Source organism: Pleurodeles waltl, chromosome 1_2 (assembly GCF_031143425.1).
Source record: "Pleurodeles waltl isolate 20211129_DDA chromosome 1_2, aPleWal1.hap1.20221129, whole genome shotgun sequence".
Classification (NCBI taxonomy): domain Eukaryota; kingdom Metazoa; phylum Chordata; class Amphibia; order Caudata; family Salamandridae; genus Pleurodeles; species Pleurodeles waltl.
The window spans coordinates 894,548,053-894,564,214 of NC_090437.1; the positions used below are offsets into that span (position 1 = coordinate 894,548,053).

General features: G+C 44.7%; 1 protein-coding gene across 1 annotated transcript in view; it reads left to right on the plus strand.

Moving 5' to 3' along the window:
- CYP4V2 (cytochrome P450 family 4 subfamily V member 2) overlaps positions 1 to 16,162 on the plus strand; it is a 286,243-nt gene that overhangs the window by 79,443 nt on the left and 190,638 nt on the right. Inside the window, exon 3 of the mRNA XM_069200117.1 lies at positions 537 to 622. Coding sequence (XP_069056218.1) covers positions 537 to 622 — 86 coding nt within the window. The remainder of the gene's footprint in view (positions 1 to 536; positions 623 to 16,162) is intronic.

Sequence of the window (16,162 nt, forward strand, 5' to 3'; positions counted from 1 at the left end):
AGACCTAGAATTGGCAAAAACCCTTTGATACATCAGGCCCATAATGTGTTTTTATTTATTAACATATCGCTTGCTCTTCTGAACAAATCCATCAACATCATAATATTTTGTATAGGTATTGATCAGATCACTTGAATGAGTGAATGAATGTGACTTTCATGAAGCACTACTGTTACACAAAAGAGCATCCTGGCGCTGGAAATGATGCAACCGAAGTGGATAGTTAAAATTATACCAAAGTATTCCCTTTAAATTCCTTGTTATCTTCATTAGTCATCATAATTCCATCTGCAAATTGACCTTTAGACATCATAGTAAAAAGCAACTCGTGGCCATAATTACGCACAATACGCTTTTTTGGGGAATTTCTCTTGTTTTAGTAATTGATGTTTATTTTCGCACAACTGCACATTAGTAACAATGGAGTAGAATCTGCTTTCGGTTTCATAAAATGATCCACACTTCTATTCAGTTTCCTAAATAATTTTATATTTTGTGCAAAAAAAAACGCTGATAAAATGTTTTTTTTCTCCTAGGCTATTCTCAGCACTTCAAAACATATGGATAAATCAATTCTTTACAAATTTCTTCACCCATGGCTTGGCACGGGATTGTTGACAAGGTACAATATACGCATTGTTTAAAATTCTCTGGCACTCTTTTATATTTATTTATATTTATAAGTGATAGCTGTGTATGAATATTGCACCTTTTCACAAGTGCAAAATGAAACAGTTAAACTATGGGCTGATTCGAACCATTTTCCTGGCTTGTAAAATGCTTTCTCCGGAAAAAATGAAAAGCATAAATGCAAGCCTACATTACGCATAATTCACAAGTGTGAAACGATATATAGAATTGGTGTATGAGAGCGACCTCTGTTTCCATCATGTATGCTAGTGGTGCATATATTACATAAACGTAAACCTTCACTTCCTTTGGTAAAGTGCTAGAGAAGTGACTAGGGAAAAGTAATGCATATTTAGACACAACTCATATTATTATAAAATGTTGGTATTCCATACAAGTATGCCTGTATTTCCTACAATAGTTGAAAAACTAAATTACACTCAAACATTTCAGGTGTAAGTGGTGCAGGAAGTAGATAAAGTGCGGCAGTCAGTCTACTTTTTTAACAGTGTGTTCTGAAGGTTCACCGCACATGCATATTCATTTTCTAGCACGAACAACAGTACAAGAAAAAGTGTGGAATGGCGTAAATCAGTGGTTCCCAATCTGTGAGCCGGGGACCCCTGGGGGTCCGCGAAGCCTCCTCAGGGGGTCCGCGACTGCTTACAAAATATAATAATATTAGGTCCCAGCTATCAGAAATGACTCAGTGGTGGTCCTCGGGTTCCAATAATGATTCAGTGGGGGTCCCCGGGCTCCAGTACTGATAAAATGGGGGTCCACAGAAGTCAAAAGGTTGGGAACCACTGGCGTAAGTTTACCAATCCTAACCCATACACACATGTTGAATGCATTGCATACATCTACACACTTAAAGCTCCTTTTAGACACGGGCAGACGCATCACATTTTCACCCAGGCCTAACCTACACCACTATCTTGCAATTTTTCCATCACAGTTGTCAGTGGCATTACCCCTTAATTAGAGGGGCAACTGGGCCTTACTGCAAGAATGTCAGACAGTAGTGGACATCAGCATGAATGTGCAAGCATTTCTATACTGATGATCCTGTTTTTTTTTTTTTTTTTTTTTTTTAATAAACTTTTTATTGAATTTTCACAGGATATAAATATAGTGCTTTGGACCTCCAGAGTCCCAGTATGTGGCAATTTATTTAGCATTACATGTAGTAATAACAGATCCCCAACTACCCTCCACCCGCTTTGCTGCTCTTGTCCTTCAGTTTTAGTGCATAAAGTGGTATATAGTCATCCTATAAAGAGGTAAGTAATCTGGACTCTGCGTCCATCCTCTGGGACTTCACGTAGACTGAACACCCCACCAGCCCGCATGACAGCTTACCTATGATCTTAGCCTTGTCTTCTTATGTACCCTCTCCTCTCAGTTGCTCACACCCCTAATCCTACTGTGGCACCGGTATGTTTATCACACCCCTTTTTTGGACATGCACATATCACTGCAGGTGAACATATCAATTCTGCACCTTCTTTTCCCCTTCTCTCACACTAGTACCTTGGGGTCCACGTATATCAGTTAGTATCCCCACCCATGCGGCCAAATCGTCCTCCAATTTCTCATCCCGCCGCACATGTTTCATTCGTAGTTCTTCTGCTATTGCCCCCTCTGACATGTCTCAAAGCCAGTCTGTGGATTTTGGGGGTACTGCCCCTAACCACTTTATTGCATTATGACACTTTGCAAGTAGTAGGCTCAGTAAAATAAATCTTAGAATATGTTTCCTCATTTCTGGGGATGGTATTAGGCCCTACAGAACAGTATGAGGTGTGGGTTGTAAGTCCCAATCAGTGGCTCTATTTAGGTTTTCCAGTACAGCTGGTCATTGCCACACAACATGCATGAAGTCTGCTGTAGGGCTCTCACAGCAAGGGGATCAGTCTGGTTTGGTAATATAAATATTATGCAATGTCTTAGGCGTGAGATACACCTGGTGCGTATAATTATATTGAATCAGTTTAAACCGTGCATTGGAGCTTACCGTCTGCACTCCTTCATGTACATTTTCCCGTTCGTGAGTAGGGTCCTCCAGGGCCTCCTCCCATTTAGTGTGGGCTTTAGGTGTTATTCTTGGCAAATTCTCCCTCAATGCCCTGTATATGTGTGATATCAATCTTCACCCTCTGCTATTGTGAGAAGCAACATCAGTGACTGTGAGGGTTCTGACTCCTCTGTGAATCACGGCCATATCTCCAGTGCCATTGCAGAGATCTTTGCATATTGTAAGTACTGCCCTGTGTCAAGCGCGAAGGACTCAGTAGTGTCATCTTGCGTGATAAACTGGCCCCAAGATTCAAATCTCCAAGTATTTCACAGCCTCCATCCTTCCCTTTCTGTACTGTCATCACATCAGCTATTTTTACAAAGTGCTTCAATTCCAATATTGGCATATGTTGTGCGCACGGGGCTCGCCATAATACTCTTGTGACCACTGTTTCCCACACTCGACACCCGTTGCACAATGAAGTGGTACTCGTTTTCTACTCCTATGCAGAGCAGGAAGTGTTAGTCTGCCTTGAGATCCACTCAAAAGTCTCTTTTCCCAGTTATCAGCTAAATCCAACCAGTGAACAGCAGGTTGCAAATGCAGTGCCATGTAATAGAGTTCTGTGTTTGGAATCTCATGCTCTCCTAGCCCCCCGGTTTGTTTGAGCATGGGTAGTCCTATTTGTTTCCTCTTATTGGCCTGTGATAGATCTATAATCAAGCTATCTAATTCAGCAAAATAGCACCTCATTGAGTGTGCCCTGCAGTGCATAGAGATACCTGGGGTACAACATCATCTTCACAACTGCAGCACTGCCCATCAAAGACAGAGGGAGGTACCTCAAGAATTGGACCAGAGCTCATACACCTCCCAGTACTTTGCCAATATTGAGGTCCAGAAAGGTCTGCTCTGTGTGTGCAGTCTTGACCCCCAGGTATCATATCCCCTTGGATCCCTATGGAGGTCCACCCACGGAAGCACTCCAGTCGGGACTCCAAATAGTTTTCCCATCGAGAGTAGTTTAGACCTTTTGTGTGTTAACATATAGTCCTAATGCCTCTCAAAAAGCGCACAGGGCTTCCAGGAGTATGGGAACTGAATTTCCTGGGCGCCACAAATAGACCAGGGCATCATCATCAGCATACAAGTACACCACATGGGTAGTGTCCCCCACCGTGATTCCCCAGGGTTCCAGTGCATGATATAATCGATCTGCAATTGGCTTTATAGCCAAAGCAAACAGGAGGGGTGACAAAAGCTATCCCAGCTAAGAAGGCCGCCCCTTCGTCACTTGTTCCCTCCCAACTCACCTCAGGTAAGAGTCGGAAAGATGTACTCAAAATACATTGTTAATGGCTAGCTGTTTATTGACCAAGACTCCCCTGTCATCTTGAGGCACCATCACGGGTCACGTCTTCTGTTGCCTAATTAGGCGAGCCTGCACAGCCCCTATTTTATCCCCTTATTTATGTAATCTCTGACAGTGTGCCATATGTACATGGTTCTCAAGCCTTAGCAGGTCATCCAGCAGTTCCTTTGCATGCTTGTTGCCATACCTCAAACTTGGCCAGCTGGTTAAGAAGCTCCTTCTCTAGTTTGTCCAGATATGTCTCAAGGCAGCCTATGTCTTGCTGTCTTCTGAATGTTCTCAAAGGTCTTAAGGCAAACACCTCTAAGGACCAACTTAATCGCTTTCCAATCTAGAGCCTTACTTCTAGGACTTCCCTAATTTTCGGGAGAAATAATGCAAGGGTGCCTCCCTCACCTCAGCTTCAAGTGATGGGGGGGTCTGTGAGTACCTCCAGTCTAAGTTACCAAACCAGAACCACTGGGAGACTATGCTTCCCCCCCACCAAAAACATCAGTACTGGGGAATGATCTGACAAGTTGTGGGCAAGTTAGGAAATTTCCTTAACACCATGTGCTAGCCCAGGTGACATAAAGCAGTAGTCTAGCCAGCTGTACATCCCAGTTGCGGGCATATAGCGGGAGTACACCTTAGAATCTGGGTGCCGCTCTCTCCAGGAATCCATCAGGTTCATGCCCTGTATCATATCTTCCAGCATCCTTGTCATGTTCAAGCACCCCATTAAGGGCGCAGTTACAGTCCCCTGCCAGAACAATGTCTGGCGCTAGGTATGCCATAGCAGCATCTATCACCCCTCATGAAAATTTGCACAGTCATTATTAGGAGCATAAACATTCATGAGGCACATCTCACGCCCATCGAGGATGCCATCAGGATCACGTATCACCCCTCTGGAATGAGTACATGCCCTTTATGCTGGAAGAGGACACCAGGGGCAACCCATATCAGGGCACCTCGTGCATACCCGGAGTAGGAGGTTGTACACAGCTGCCCCCTCCATCTCTTCCAGCGACTAGGGATACAGTCCCCTCACGCATGCATTTATTGTAGGAAGGTGACAGAGACATGGCAGCGCTTCAGGTGGGCTTGCACTCTACGGAGTTTCTCCAACTGGGCAAAGCCTCTGAAATTCCAAGTCATGAACTTAAACACCTCACAGCTATTATCATTCAGTATCAGTTTCAATTCTAGATCGGACCACTTCGGCACATGGGCACACACCACTCTCACAGGGCGCCTCGCAGGTAGGCACCAGGGCTTCCATACACAAGAGCAGCTTGCAGTTCCCCAAAACTGCAAAACTGTCAAAAAGAAAGACCTTCCCAACCACCCTCACACCATGGGCAGCATTGCTAACTTCCCCTGTCCAGAAATAAGCAGGTTGTGAACTTGCACCTCCCACCCCATCCTCATAAAATCAGAGAACAATCAATACAAGTTTCTTAATTTAATAACTCTAAGCTTCGCTAGAGGTCAGGGCCCATTGTGTGCCGGGATGCTGCAACACTCCGGAAGCTCCCTGTGTCTGCACCCCCTTTGTCCCTATTGCTCCCACTAGCCCAATGTATAATTCAGTGTGTACAGTCAGTCCGCACTGTCTCATCTGCTATCTCTCCCGATTAGGAGTGATGCAGCGGTGCAAGTTATAAATAACAAATGACCAAGGCCCCCCATATGAATATCCACAAACCATTGGTCCTGGGGGTGTTCAGATCAGTCTGCAGCCCCCTCACAGGCACATAGAGTCACCCAGCATATGCAACCTATCTCTAACTGGGGCAGTACGATGATTGTCTTCTAGGAAAGACCTGCGATTGTGCTGTCACTGCCCGTTTCAAGGTTCCACACCCATATCCACGAGGGTGCAATCTGGACAGACCACAATTCTTCCTGTCAGGTCTGAGGCGTTTTGATTCTTGGCTCATCCCTTCCATTTCCCCAGACGGGCCAAGTGTCTCTGCACACCCAAGGTTGCCATATCCTTTATCGTAGATTCCTAATGAGAACTTCCGGGCAGTGTCCACCCTGTCACTTACTTTTTCCGAGATAAAGAACATCACTTTCCCTTCATGAACAACCCTCAGTTTCTCTGGGAACATTAGGCTGTAACTCAGATAAATTTCTCTCATGCGCTTCTTGACCTCCAGAAACCTTTTCCGTTGGTTCTGCACTTTTTGGGTATAGTCTGGGAAGATGGAGATTGGCTTCTCCTCACACTGTGGAGGACCTTGTATTTGTACGTGCTGCAGTATGGCATCTTGGTCCCTGAAGTTAAAGAGGCCTGCTAAAATGGCACACAGCACTGCACCCGGTCAAGGCATGGCCACCAGCACCCGGTGGGGCCATTCAATCATAAAGCATTTGGAGAGCCTTCATGGGAGTAGGGTAGTAGTAATTCATTCTTCCAGAAACAGTTCAGTAGACATTCCACTAGTTTCTCAGGGAATCCTACAAAGCGTGGGTTGTTTCTCCTGGATCTCCCTGCGGAGTCTATTATTCATTCCTCCATTCACACTGTCCACTTCTGCAGTGAAGACACTGTTGCCTGCAAAGTGATAACCTCCCGTTGTAGCACTCCCACATTGTCTTCTGTCAGTGTAACCTGGTCTGCCATCCTCTGGAGCTCCATCCGTAGTAGGTTAAAATTAATTACAACCAAGTCAATCTTGGTGGCTAGTGCATCGCAGGAGCCCTTAATCACCTACTAGTGACGTGTCCTGGGCTGGTTGGTCGCCAACATGATCTTTCGAGTCTTTTGGCTGTTCCGTCCCCAGTTGTGTCACACCACTGGCACAAAACTTGCAGGTCTTGCCACCTTGTCCTTTACAATGGTTGCTGTGGCGTTCTCAGGGTCTCACGTTCCTCTGCACCAGTTTGCCTCTGAAACTGATATGCGGCTGTCCGCGTTCTGAGAAACCAGGGGTTCCTCATTCATCCACTCAGTGCTAATAAGTCCAGGAGTCGTGTCTACAGTACCCACTCAGGTGATTGTCTATTTTCTCCTAGTTTGGGCCTGAAGGCGAGTTGTAATGTACCTCACAGCACACCGTGGCCCTCAGTCTGACCTTGGCGGTCTTTTCGCGAGACCGCCGAGTTACCGCCGCGGTGAAGACCGCCGACCGCGGCGGTATGCCGCTGTGCGCATTCTGACCGCTGGGAGCGTTCCGCCGGAAAACCGCCAGCAGCCACACTGGCGGTCGGCGGGAAAGTGGAGACTGGTCAACCTCCACCGCCACGCCAGCAGAACACCGCCCACAGAATTACGACCCACATTTCTGTGTGGCGGTCTTCTGTTGGCGGTCTTCTGTTGGCGGTCACCTCCCCATGGCTCCTGTCACCTCCCGGAGGACCAACGCACAAGGTAAGTTGTTCGTCCGTGAGGGGAGGGGGTGGGGGGGTGTTGTGTGATGTGTGGGTGCATGGGGGTGTGCGTGTGAGTGTGTAGAGGGGGTGTGTGAGTGCGTGCATGCGGGCGGGGAGTGCTGCTGTGCCTATGGGCAATGTGTGTAGTTCGGCGGGTGCGCATGTCGGCATGTATGTGTGCGGGTATATGTCCCCGTTGTGTATGTGTGTGTGTAGGGGGTGTGTATATGTGCATGTTGGGGGTGTGTGCATGTCGGGGTGCGTGTATGTGCATGTCGGGGTGGGGTGGGGAGGGGGTTCGTACCACCTCTGGGGGGTGGCAGGGGGGTGGAGGGTGTGGGGGGAGGACTCGGGGGGGCAGTGGGGGGTGGGTGAGACCCCTATCAGTGCCAGGGAAGGAATTCCCTGGCCCCGATAGTGCCTACCGCCATGGTTCGCATGGCGGGTCCCGAACGCCAGAAACCGCGGCGGTAAGCAGGGTCATGATACCGTTGGCGGTCTTGGGTCGACCGCCGGACCGGAGTGCGCAGACTCCAGCCCCTCGGTCATGACCGCCGTGGCTGTCGGAGTGGGGAAGTGGCGGTCGGTCGCGGCGGTGACCGCCGCGGTCAGAATGCCATTTTTAATACCGCCGGTCTGTTCGCGGTCCGACCGCCGCCTCTCCGCCGACCGCCAAGGTCAGAATGAGGGCCCATGTCTCCAAATGTCTTAACACAGTCCTCCTACAGTCGGTCGGAGCCTCCAGGCTTTCATTCACCAGTCAATGCACAGATCTGGGGACTCAAAGCTTTCTCCTTGCATTTATATGAGTGGCAGATAGTCAGCTCACTACATGGGCCATGTCTTACAAGGTTCCTTCATCCGTTCAGTGGGAGGTGGGGGATATTCACAGAAGGTGCGCACCTCCATCTGAGTTTAATAAGGTGCCTCAGGCTGGCCCGATCAAACCACTCTCTGCATATATTGCTACCCCCTGGGTGGTCCCATGTAAGGCTCAATCACTCTCTCACTGCTCAACAAGCCGCCCTCCGCCTCTTTTGTTTAGTAGTATGGCGATTGTCAGGTAATGCAGTTTACTTCTGTCTAGGCACTCATTCGTGGCCCTCCCACTTCACCATTCAAGTGGCGAGGAAGGTTATTTCCTTATGGGTAGTCAGGGAAGGGATGTTGTGTGGGGGTGGGTGCCCACCTTCCTCAGCGCCAGGCATCCTCCACAATCCCACACCTTCAGTCCTCCTTCCTAGCGCTATGGCAGCCTCCTCCACTCCTTTTCCACTAGTGGATGCTACGTCACGCACCAGCCCAGGAGGCCGCCCGAAGACACGACGCAGCCGCACTTCTGGTCAGGTCTTCCCTTCTACTTTTTTTTGGGGGGGGCTCCTCAAGATGCAGCCCCATGGATGCAGATATGATGATCTGTGGTTCCTAATGATCCCCTAGGACCCACCAGCCGGCTGGGTTCTTGTCACACAGCGCCTCTCACCTCCGCTCGCTGCTCTTTTCATTCTGCTTTCCTTCTTCACTCTAGAGTGGCTGGCAAGCTGGGCTTGCACTGACCCTCCTCTTTCATGGCCTTGTTCCTCTCTCTGGGACTGCTACGCCTGTCTCAAGAGGCTACCAGGTGTGCAGCAGGATATTGGAATGGTCCCCCACTCTGAGCTGCACCTCTTGGGCATGCAGCCACCGCACCACTTTCCTCTACTCCTCCACGATGCAGTCTGGTCCTGGCCCCTGTATGTCAATGGCAAGGAAGTGCAGAGGCGTATGGCCACTTAAGTCGAGTAGACAGTCTGTTCCTAGATCTCTGCGCAGCAGGGTTCACCCCTGCATCAAAGTCTGGTCCCCCACCCCACAGGATCCTGCATACTTTTGCTGATCTTCCAGTCCATTCCGTCGCAGCCCCTACTCTCAACACAGGCTAGTCGGGTCCAAGGCGGCTGGCTCTGCCTCACCCTGTGAGCAGCCCTCAGAGCATCCTCCGCCACATGGGGTGGTTGATGTACTCTGTTAGAGCCTCCAGCGACTCTTCAGGTTCTTCTTGCTTTTAATGGGGGTGGCTCACCATTCCCCATCACAGGACAGGCAATTAGGCGAAGAAGGTGGCGGATGCCAGAGAGTGCTTGCACATCTGCAAAGCGTAGGTCAATAGTGAAATCCGAGCGAAGTCATAAAATTTAAACAATATGGTGTTGGGTGCCAGGCTAGCCCTAACACCTGCCACCACAGGTGTCGGAGGACCACACACTGAAAAGTGGGTGGTTGCCTAAATATTGAAAGAAGAGTGGCCAGGGCACACCAATAGCATGAATCCTGATCCTGATAATGTTCAAGAATAAATAGAAAGTTTGTTCTTGGAAGATGATGTGTAGATATTTATTATAAGTGCAGGTAGAAAGTAGAAATCTCAATCAAAAGACTGCGTTGTACAAAATGACCATGTGTCCAGAGCAGCCAGATGGTGATAAATGGTCAGAGTTACAATAGGATGTTCGAATGTAACAATAAGTCCATTCAGCAAAACAGCCAACACATGTTTCGTCTTCAAGACTTTGTCAAGGCTGTGGAAACATAGATGAAAAATACATACATGTCGGTATAGTATAATTGCGCAAGGTGACTTCACAACGTCTAAAATTCTTTGTACAGAGGTAAAGAGAACAATCCGAGCGAAGGTGCAATAGAATTGTGTGAATTAAGTGCAGGGATGCGTATAGTTAATGTGACGACCAGAATGTAGTGTGAATGCCTCAATAGGTCTTATAGGTGACTAATTGAATCACGTTCCAGAAGAAAAAGGCAAACAAGTCAGTCTAGAGTGGAATAAAACGGCAACATCATGCGAGGTGAGATTGTCATAAACGTTTCTACACAATGTGATACAGTACATGTGCTTTAAAAATTTTAGAAAACATTGAATCTTAGTGGTGAAAACACAAGGGGGGATGCGAAGTGTGTTGTGATGTGGATAGAAGATCTATAAATATTGTGAAGAAAAAAGAGTAAGGAAAGAAGTAAGAAGTAATTGAAAGGGGGTAAAGTACCTTCAGATGTATATAAAACATTATATGTAAACACGAAAGGTACATAGATCAAGCTGCTGGTAGTCATGAGTCTTTGGGAGAAATCAAATTGTATAGGCAAATGATGGCCATGATAAGCCTGGGGTATAAAACAACAAAAAATACAATTTAATGTAAAGCAGGTGTTATGCAGAAAGCTACTTGATTTTAAAGCTACATACGGAGTAAATAATCTGGTATGCCAAGTTCTTTATTGTCGCTGGAGCGTTGCCCCGTCACTAGCTTTTCCAAGGTTGCTGTGATTTTACATGTGTAATATTCTTTTCACTTTCTCGAAAAACTCGAAAAGTGAAGATGGAGCCTATCAAATTAGAAAGTTTTTCTCACAACGCAATTAAAACTTCTAAAGGAACGTTTTACTTAGTCTTTTTATGCCCATGCCATGCCCCCTAATGCCACTTTAACCGCTTATAAAAACCAAAATCTCGATCAGAAAAAATGTCATTCTAAAACTAGAGAACGTTTTATCACTTAGTCTCTGTCTGTGGTATAACTTTACTTCATGCCATGTTAAGACACACAATCGGAGCATGCTGCGCACTACCAGACTTCTACAGAAATTGAAAGGCTATTCTATTCACACAACGTGGTATGCTTTTGTCACATATTTATTTTTTCTAGCCGACACAGATTAGTAAAGCTTTCCTCGCCTGGCTGCCTTGAGTTCCCCCTAAGTGGGAGAAAGTAGTGAGACAAGCCAGCAATGCTGGCAGTACCTTACCTCAAGTATTTGTGGAGCGAATAAACCCATGCCGTGAGCGTTGGGGTTTTGGCAGAGTGTTTGGCCCATGTGTGTCAGCCTCTTTTTATAGGTTGATCGGTTCAGGCAAAAGAGAGTTAAAATAGAAAAGGGACTCTAATTAAGACAGCGAGCAGTTTGAGCAGCCCAAGGTGGGGGCCATTTTGAAACGGCGTGAGTCCATATAGAGACTAGTGCTACGAGCAATGGAGGCATTCAGAAAAGGAGAGGGGTGTGGAGATCAGACGTAAGAGTCATGCAGAAAAGTGTATATAATAAATATAATATAACTGTAGTTTGTTAGAAGTACCATTGTCACAAGGTAAGGCATAATACACCTATGTATAAACAATGCATAAGTATACAAAACAGTAAGCATGATACAAGACCAAGATGAGTGGGTTACAGATTCATCTTGTAAGTCAGAGACCTTACTAATATAGAGAACAGAAGTTATAGCTGGAGACATAAAAAAATACATCTTAGTGTATGAAATATATGGAGGTGAGTGTTTTTATACAGCTGAGTTTTAAAGAAAGGTGTATAGATCCTTGTCAATGTTAATGCCCTGCTCAACAGCTCTGAGTCTAGTAATCCAACTGCTTTCCAGTTGTCTAAGCCGTAGCGTTTTATTGCCGCCTCTGGGTAGTGAGTTCACTGTGTCAATGCCATGTACACTGATACCCAGTATCTCTTGTTGTCTATGCTTGGCATTGTAGTGAACCGCGAAGGGGTAGTTGACATTATTGTTGCGGATGGCCCTGATGTGTTCTTGCAATCTCTCCTTAAGAGGTCGGATAGTGCTACCCACATAGATGAGACTGCAAGTGCAGATAATGCAATACACTACAAATTTGGTGTTGCAGTTAATGAATTTATTGATTTTGTAAGTAACTGGTGAGTTGTATTGGAACTCGGTAAGTTTATCTTTGATGAAGCAGAAGATATTGCAGTGCCCACATTTGTAGGATCCATGTGGGGCCGTTGGTATCCAAGTGTTTGCTTGTTCAGGTGGCAGAAAGCTGCGACACAAGTGATTTCGAAGGGCGGGTCCCCTGCTATATGTGATGTTAGGTTTGGGAGGAAGGCTGGTTTTAAGGAATCCATCAGCTAGGAGAAATGACCAATGGACAGGCAATTACATGGGGAGAGATGGCCTCAGGCAGGGCAGATGAAACAGGATTTTGTTTTTGGCTGGCAGTAGCTCCATAAGGAGTGAGAAATAGGCCATCTTCCTTGGCCACCCCCACCCACCTGATATTCCTGCTATGCTTGGTAGCCCATCAGTTTCCCATAGTGGACCTAGTAATTGGCAGAGAATGGTAACTCTTATTAATCCAGCCTCCCCCCTGCTTAAATTATTATTCTATATGAATAGCAGTACTGAGCAGAATCTAAGTGATTCCCAAAACCAATGGGATCATGGGCATCATTGGGATTACATTCCCTTGGGTGTTCAGGTTAAATCGATCAAGTGGGGACCCTCCTTAAAACCTCACCATTCAGGTGCTATAGGGGTGTTTAGACACAATACCTGAGACAAAAATGTGTACAAAATATTGTGTTGAAGACAAAAATATTGTGAAGGTATGCTTCTATAGATAAGCAGTTTTACTATACATGACTCCACATATATGTAAATTGATGATATATCATCTTCAAGGTACGTAGATGTGGAGTTAACAATAGAAATCTATACTTCACTATTTGCACTTACCTTCTCGATATGTTGGTCCACAATATTTTTTACACAATATTCTGTCCACATAATATATTTTTTTCAAATATTTGTCACTGATCCGCTACATGACATCCCAGTAAGAGAAATCATAGTTACATATATAGATCAATATTTTGCAGAAAATCAGATGTCAGCATCCGAAAGGTGAGTCAAATCGAACACATTTAAGGTGGTGATGTATTGCTTGGTATCAAAATTACATACAGCATAAGACACACTGAATAAACATAATTTGTATTTAGGACTCAAAATAAGGGAAGCAGAGGTGTACGTGGGGATAGCAGCAGTTGATGAACACAGTATCACATAATTTAGAAAGGAACACATAGACCTCTTGAGTAGACTGAGATGACTTGATTATAGGGAATATATAGCATGTCAGCAGGTGGAGAGAGATAAGGCGGGGCTACCGCTGGCCTGACTTTTACATACTGACAGCCCTGGAACATTGATAGGAGCCATAACATTGCCAAGAGGTGAGAAGTTCAACACACAAGCAGACATTATTAGGTTTTTCACAGAATAATACAGTGATCTAGTGCTCTTTACACAGCCACAGATGTGGCAGAAGGACCTGTCTTGCAATCTTATATAGATATGGTACCAATTCCACAGATAGCTCCACTACAGTGGCTTACTGGTTCTGTGGCTTACTGTGGATGAACCAGTAACAGTAGATGAGGTTTGTGATGCAATAAATCAGATGGCATGAATAAAACCCCACTTACAGAGGGACTCCTTTTGGAGTTTTTCACCACATATAAAACTAAACTACTCAGAAACGTTTTCCAGCTGTTCAGGGATGCTAAAGATCCTGAGGACTTGCCTGAGAGATTGAGAGATGCATTGATAGTAGTCATTGCAAACCAGGTTGTGACCCACTTGATGTGTACTCCTAAAGAACCTTTTCGCTAATTAATCTTAACTGGACAATCCTTCGAAAAGTGATTGCCAATAGATTACCTCTGGTAGTTGAAACCCTGGTCCATTTGGATCAGAATAGTTTTACACCTGATAGGAACACATTTCTAAATCTGATTTGATTATTTCAACTCATGGGGGGAACCCAGCAGAAGACAATTAACAGAGGTAGAACAAGAGGAATTATTAGACATTGGCTGGAATAGAGATATGGCACCTTCAGATGTTTGGGAGTCAACATATACTACACTCATAATAATCTTATATAAGGGAACCTGGCTAAAGTGGTAAAAAAGGAGTGACTTTCTCTGATAATCTGGAAGACCCAATGTCTTCCCCAAAACATCAGAGTGGCAATAACCAAGATATTGGTGTTACCCAGACAATTGTTTCGCTTTTCTGCACTTCCAGTGATGCTACATGGCGGATTTTCCAAAGATCTGAATATTGTAAAATTTTATCTGATATGGGCAGAAGGTAGGAAAAGAATGGTCCTGTATGAATTAAATAACCCCTTGCACAAGGAAGGACTTGGGTGCCTCACTTTAGGAGTTGTATTATGCAGCAGCATAGCTGCAATGGCCTATGAGATTGACTACTCCTTACCCAGAAAGGGCAGGGATAATACAGGTGGATACAGGCAGATACTTAAATGGTTGATGAGGCTGCTGGGTGGAACTACCCTAATAAACAAACTGGTGACATTGCAAAACATTGCTGACACAAGCACGTTCAACCCAGAAAAAAACCTCCACTATACTCTTTGAATTGAACACTATGGACACTTCCTGAATTTCATGAGATTACCCCGCAACATAGCACCAAACCATGAATGGAATCGGGACTGACGTCAATGGGCTATATGTACACATCAACACATTACTGTTGTAACAAGAGGTTGAGGACATCTATGCAATTGATGAAGGACATTTCTTGACGTACAGTGCTCTAGTACACATGATCAGAGAGGTGTACAGACGAGATTGAAAAACATCCCACTCTTGAAACATTACATCTGGTATTATGCCCTGGAGGTAGCAGGAGGGCAGTTACAATAGTGTATGGTGCACTATTGACAGACCATACAACTGAATTTCCAGATTTCAGGGGCAAATGGGTTCTTAACATAGGACAGGAATTGACTGACAGACAGTGGAAGTCCTCTCTGGAGCCTATAAAAAGGTAGCAGGAAACCTTGTCTCAAATATACCCAATTTAACTACATGCACCATATCTACCTTACCCCTCTATACATTCCCAATATTTTTATATATATATATTGGAGCAAAACCATTAAAAACCTGAGTAAAGATGTAAATAGTAAATAAAACTATCAATATTCAGCCCATTTCAACGATTAGTAAAGTACTGATGTGCCAGATACAGATCAACAGTCACACAATCTATTAAAGAATCTTTTTTCTGAAAAAGGTATTTAAAATATCTAAGGACTCACAAATTCATAAATGTACATAAAGTTCTGCATCAGTATTATGTCCCTATGGAATCTCAGTTTCCAAAATGAGGATCAATTTAGAATCTTGTCTTCTCAACTTCTTTTCTCGGTCTCCTCCTCGAAGATGGACTTTTATATATTTAATACCATAGTATTTAAATTCTTTTATATGCCTTGATTATATTACATAAAATGGCTTGCCATTCGGTAACTCTTGTCACCATTCCAGATTGCTCTTATGTGTTGGAGAATTCTGACTTTCAACTTTTTGTACTCCTCACACACATTTTCTCTTTGATCTCATTCCAGGACATATACAACAGACTCAGTGTTACAGGTTATCCTGCTATGTATGATGATTCTTCTCCTCCCAAAGGTTTTGCATTCTTTTGTTTTTGTCCACATTGGCAAAATTGATGCATATTAAATTTGACTAAACCCTTTCCAACCCCTGTTAGCCAATTGTCCTTTCTAACAGGATCAAAAAAGCTATGTTAAAATGTCACCTGAGGGTGAGGTTTTCTGAAATGTGGTTCCTGGTTGGAGACCAATAACACTGTTTTTAAATATGCTAATTTCTTTTTTAAAACCCAGTTATGTCCAATTGAGACTGATCAAATTCAAGAAACATTCTATTTGTATTGTTCTCTTTAGATGATTACATTTTTGTTTCTTTTGGGTTTCAATCCTGATCATGCAACAAATATTTTCTTTACTTGTTTTTAACTCTTTGCAACACACCATCAAGTACATTTCAGGGAAAGTCTCATTGAATAACCCTTCATATAATTTTATCTGCATCCACATTAAAAACCTCTTCTGTGGAGAACATTCTTCAAA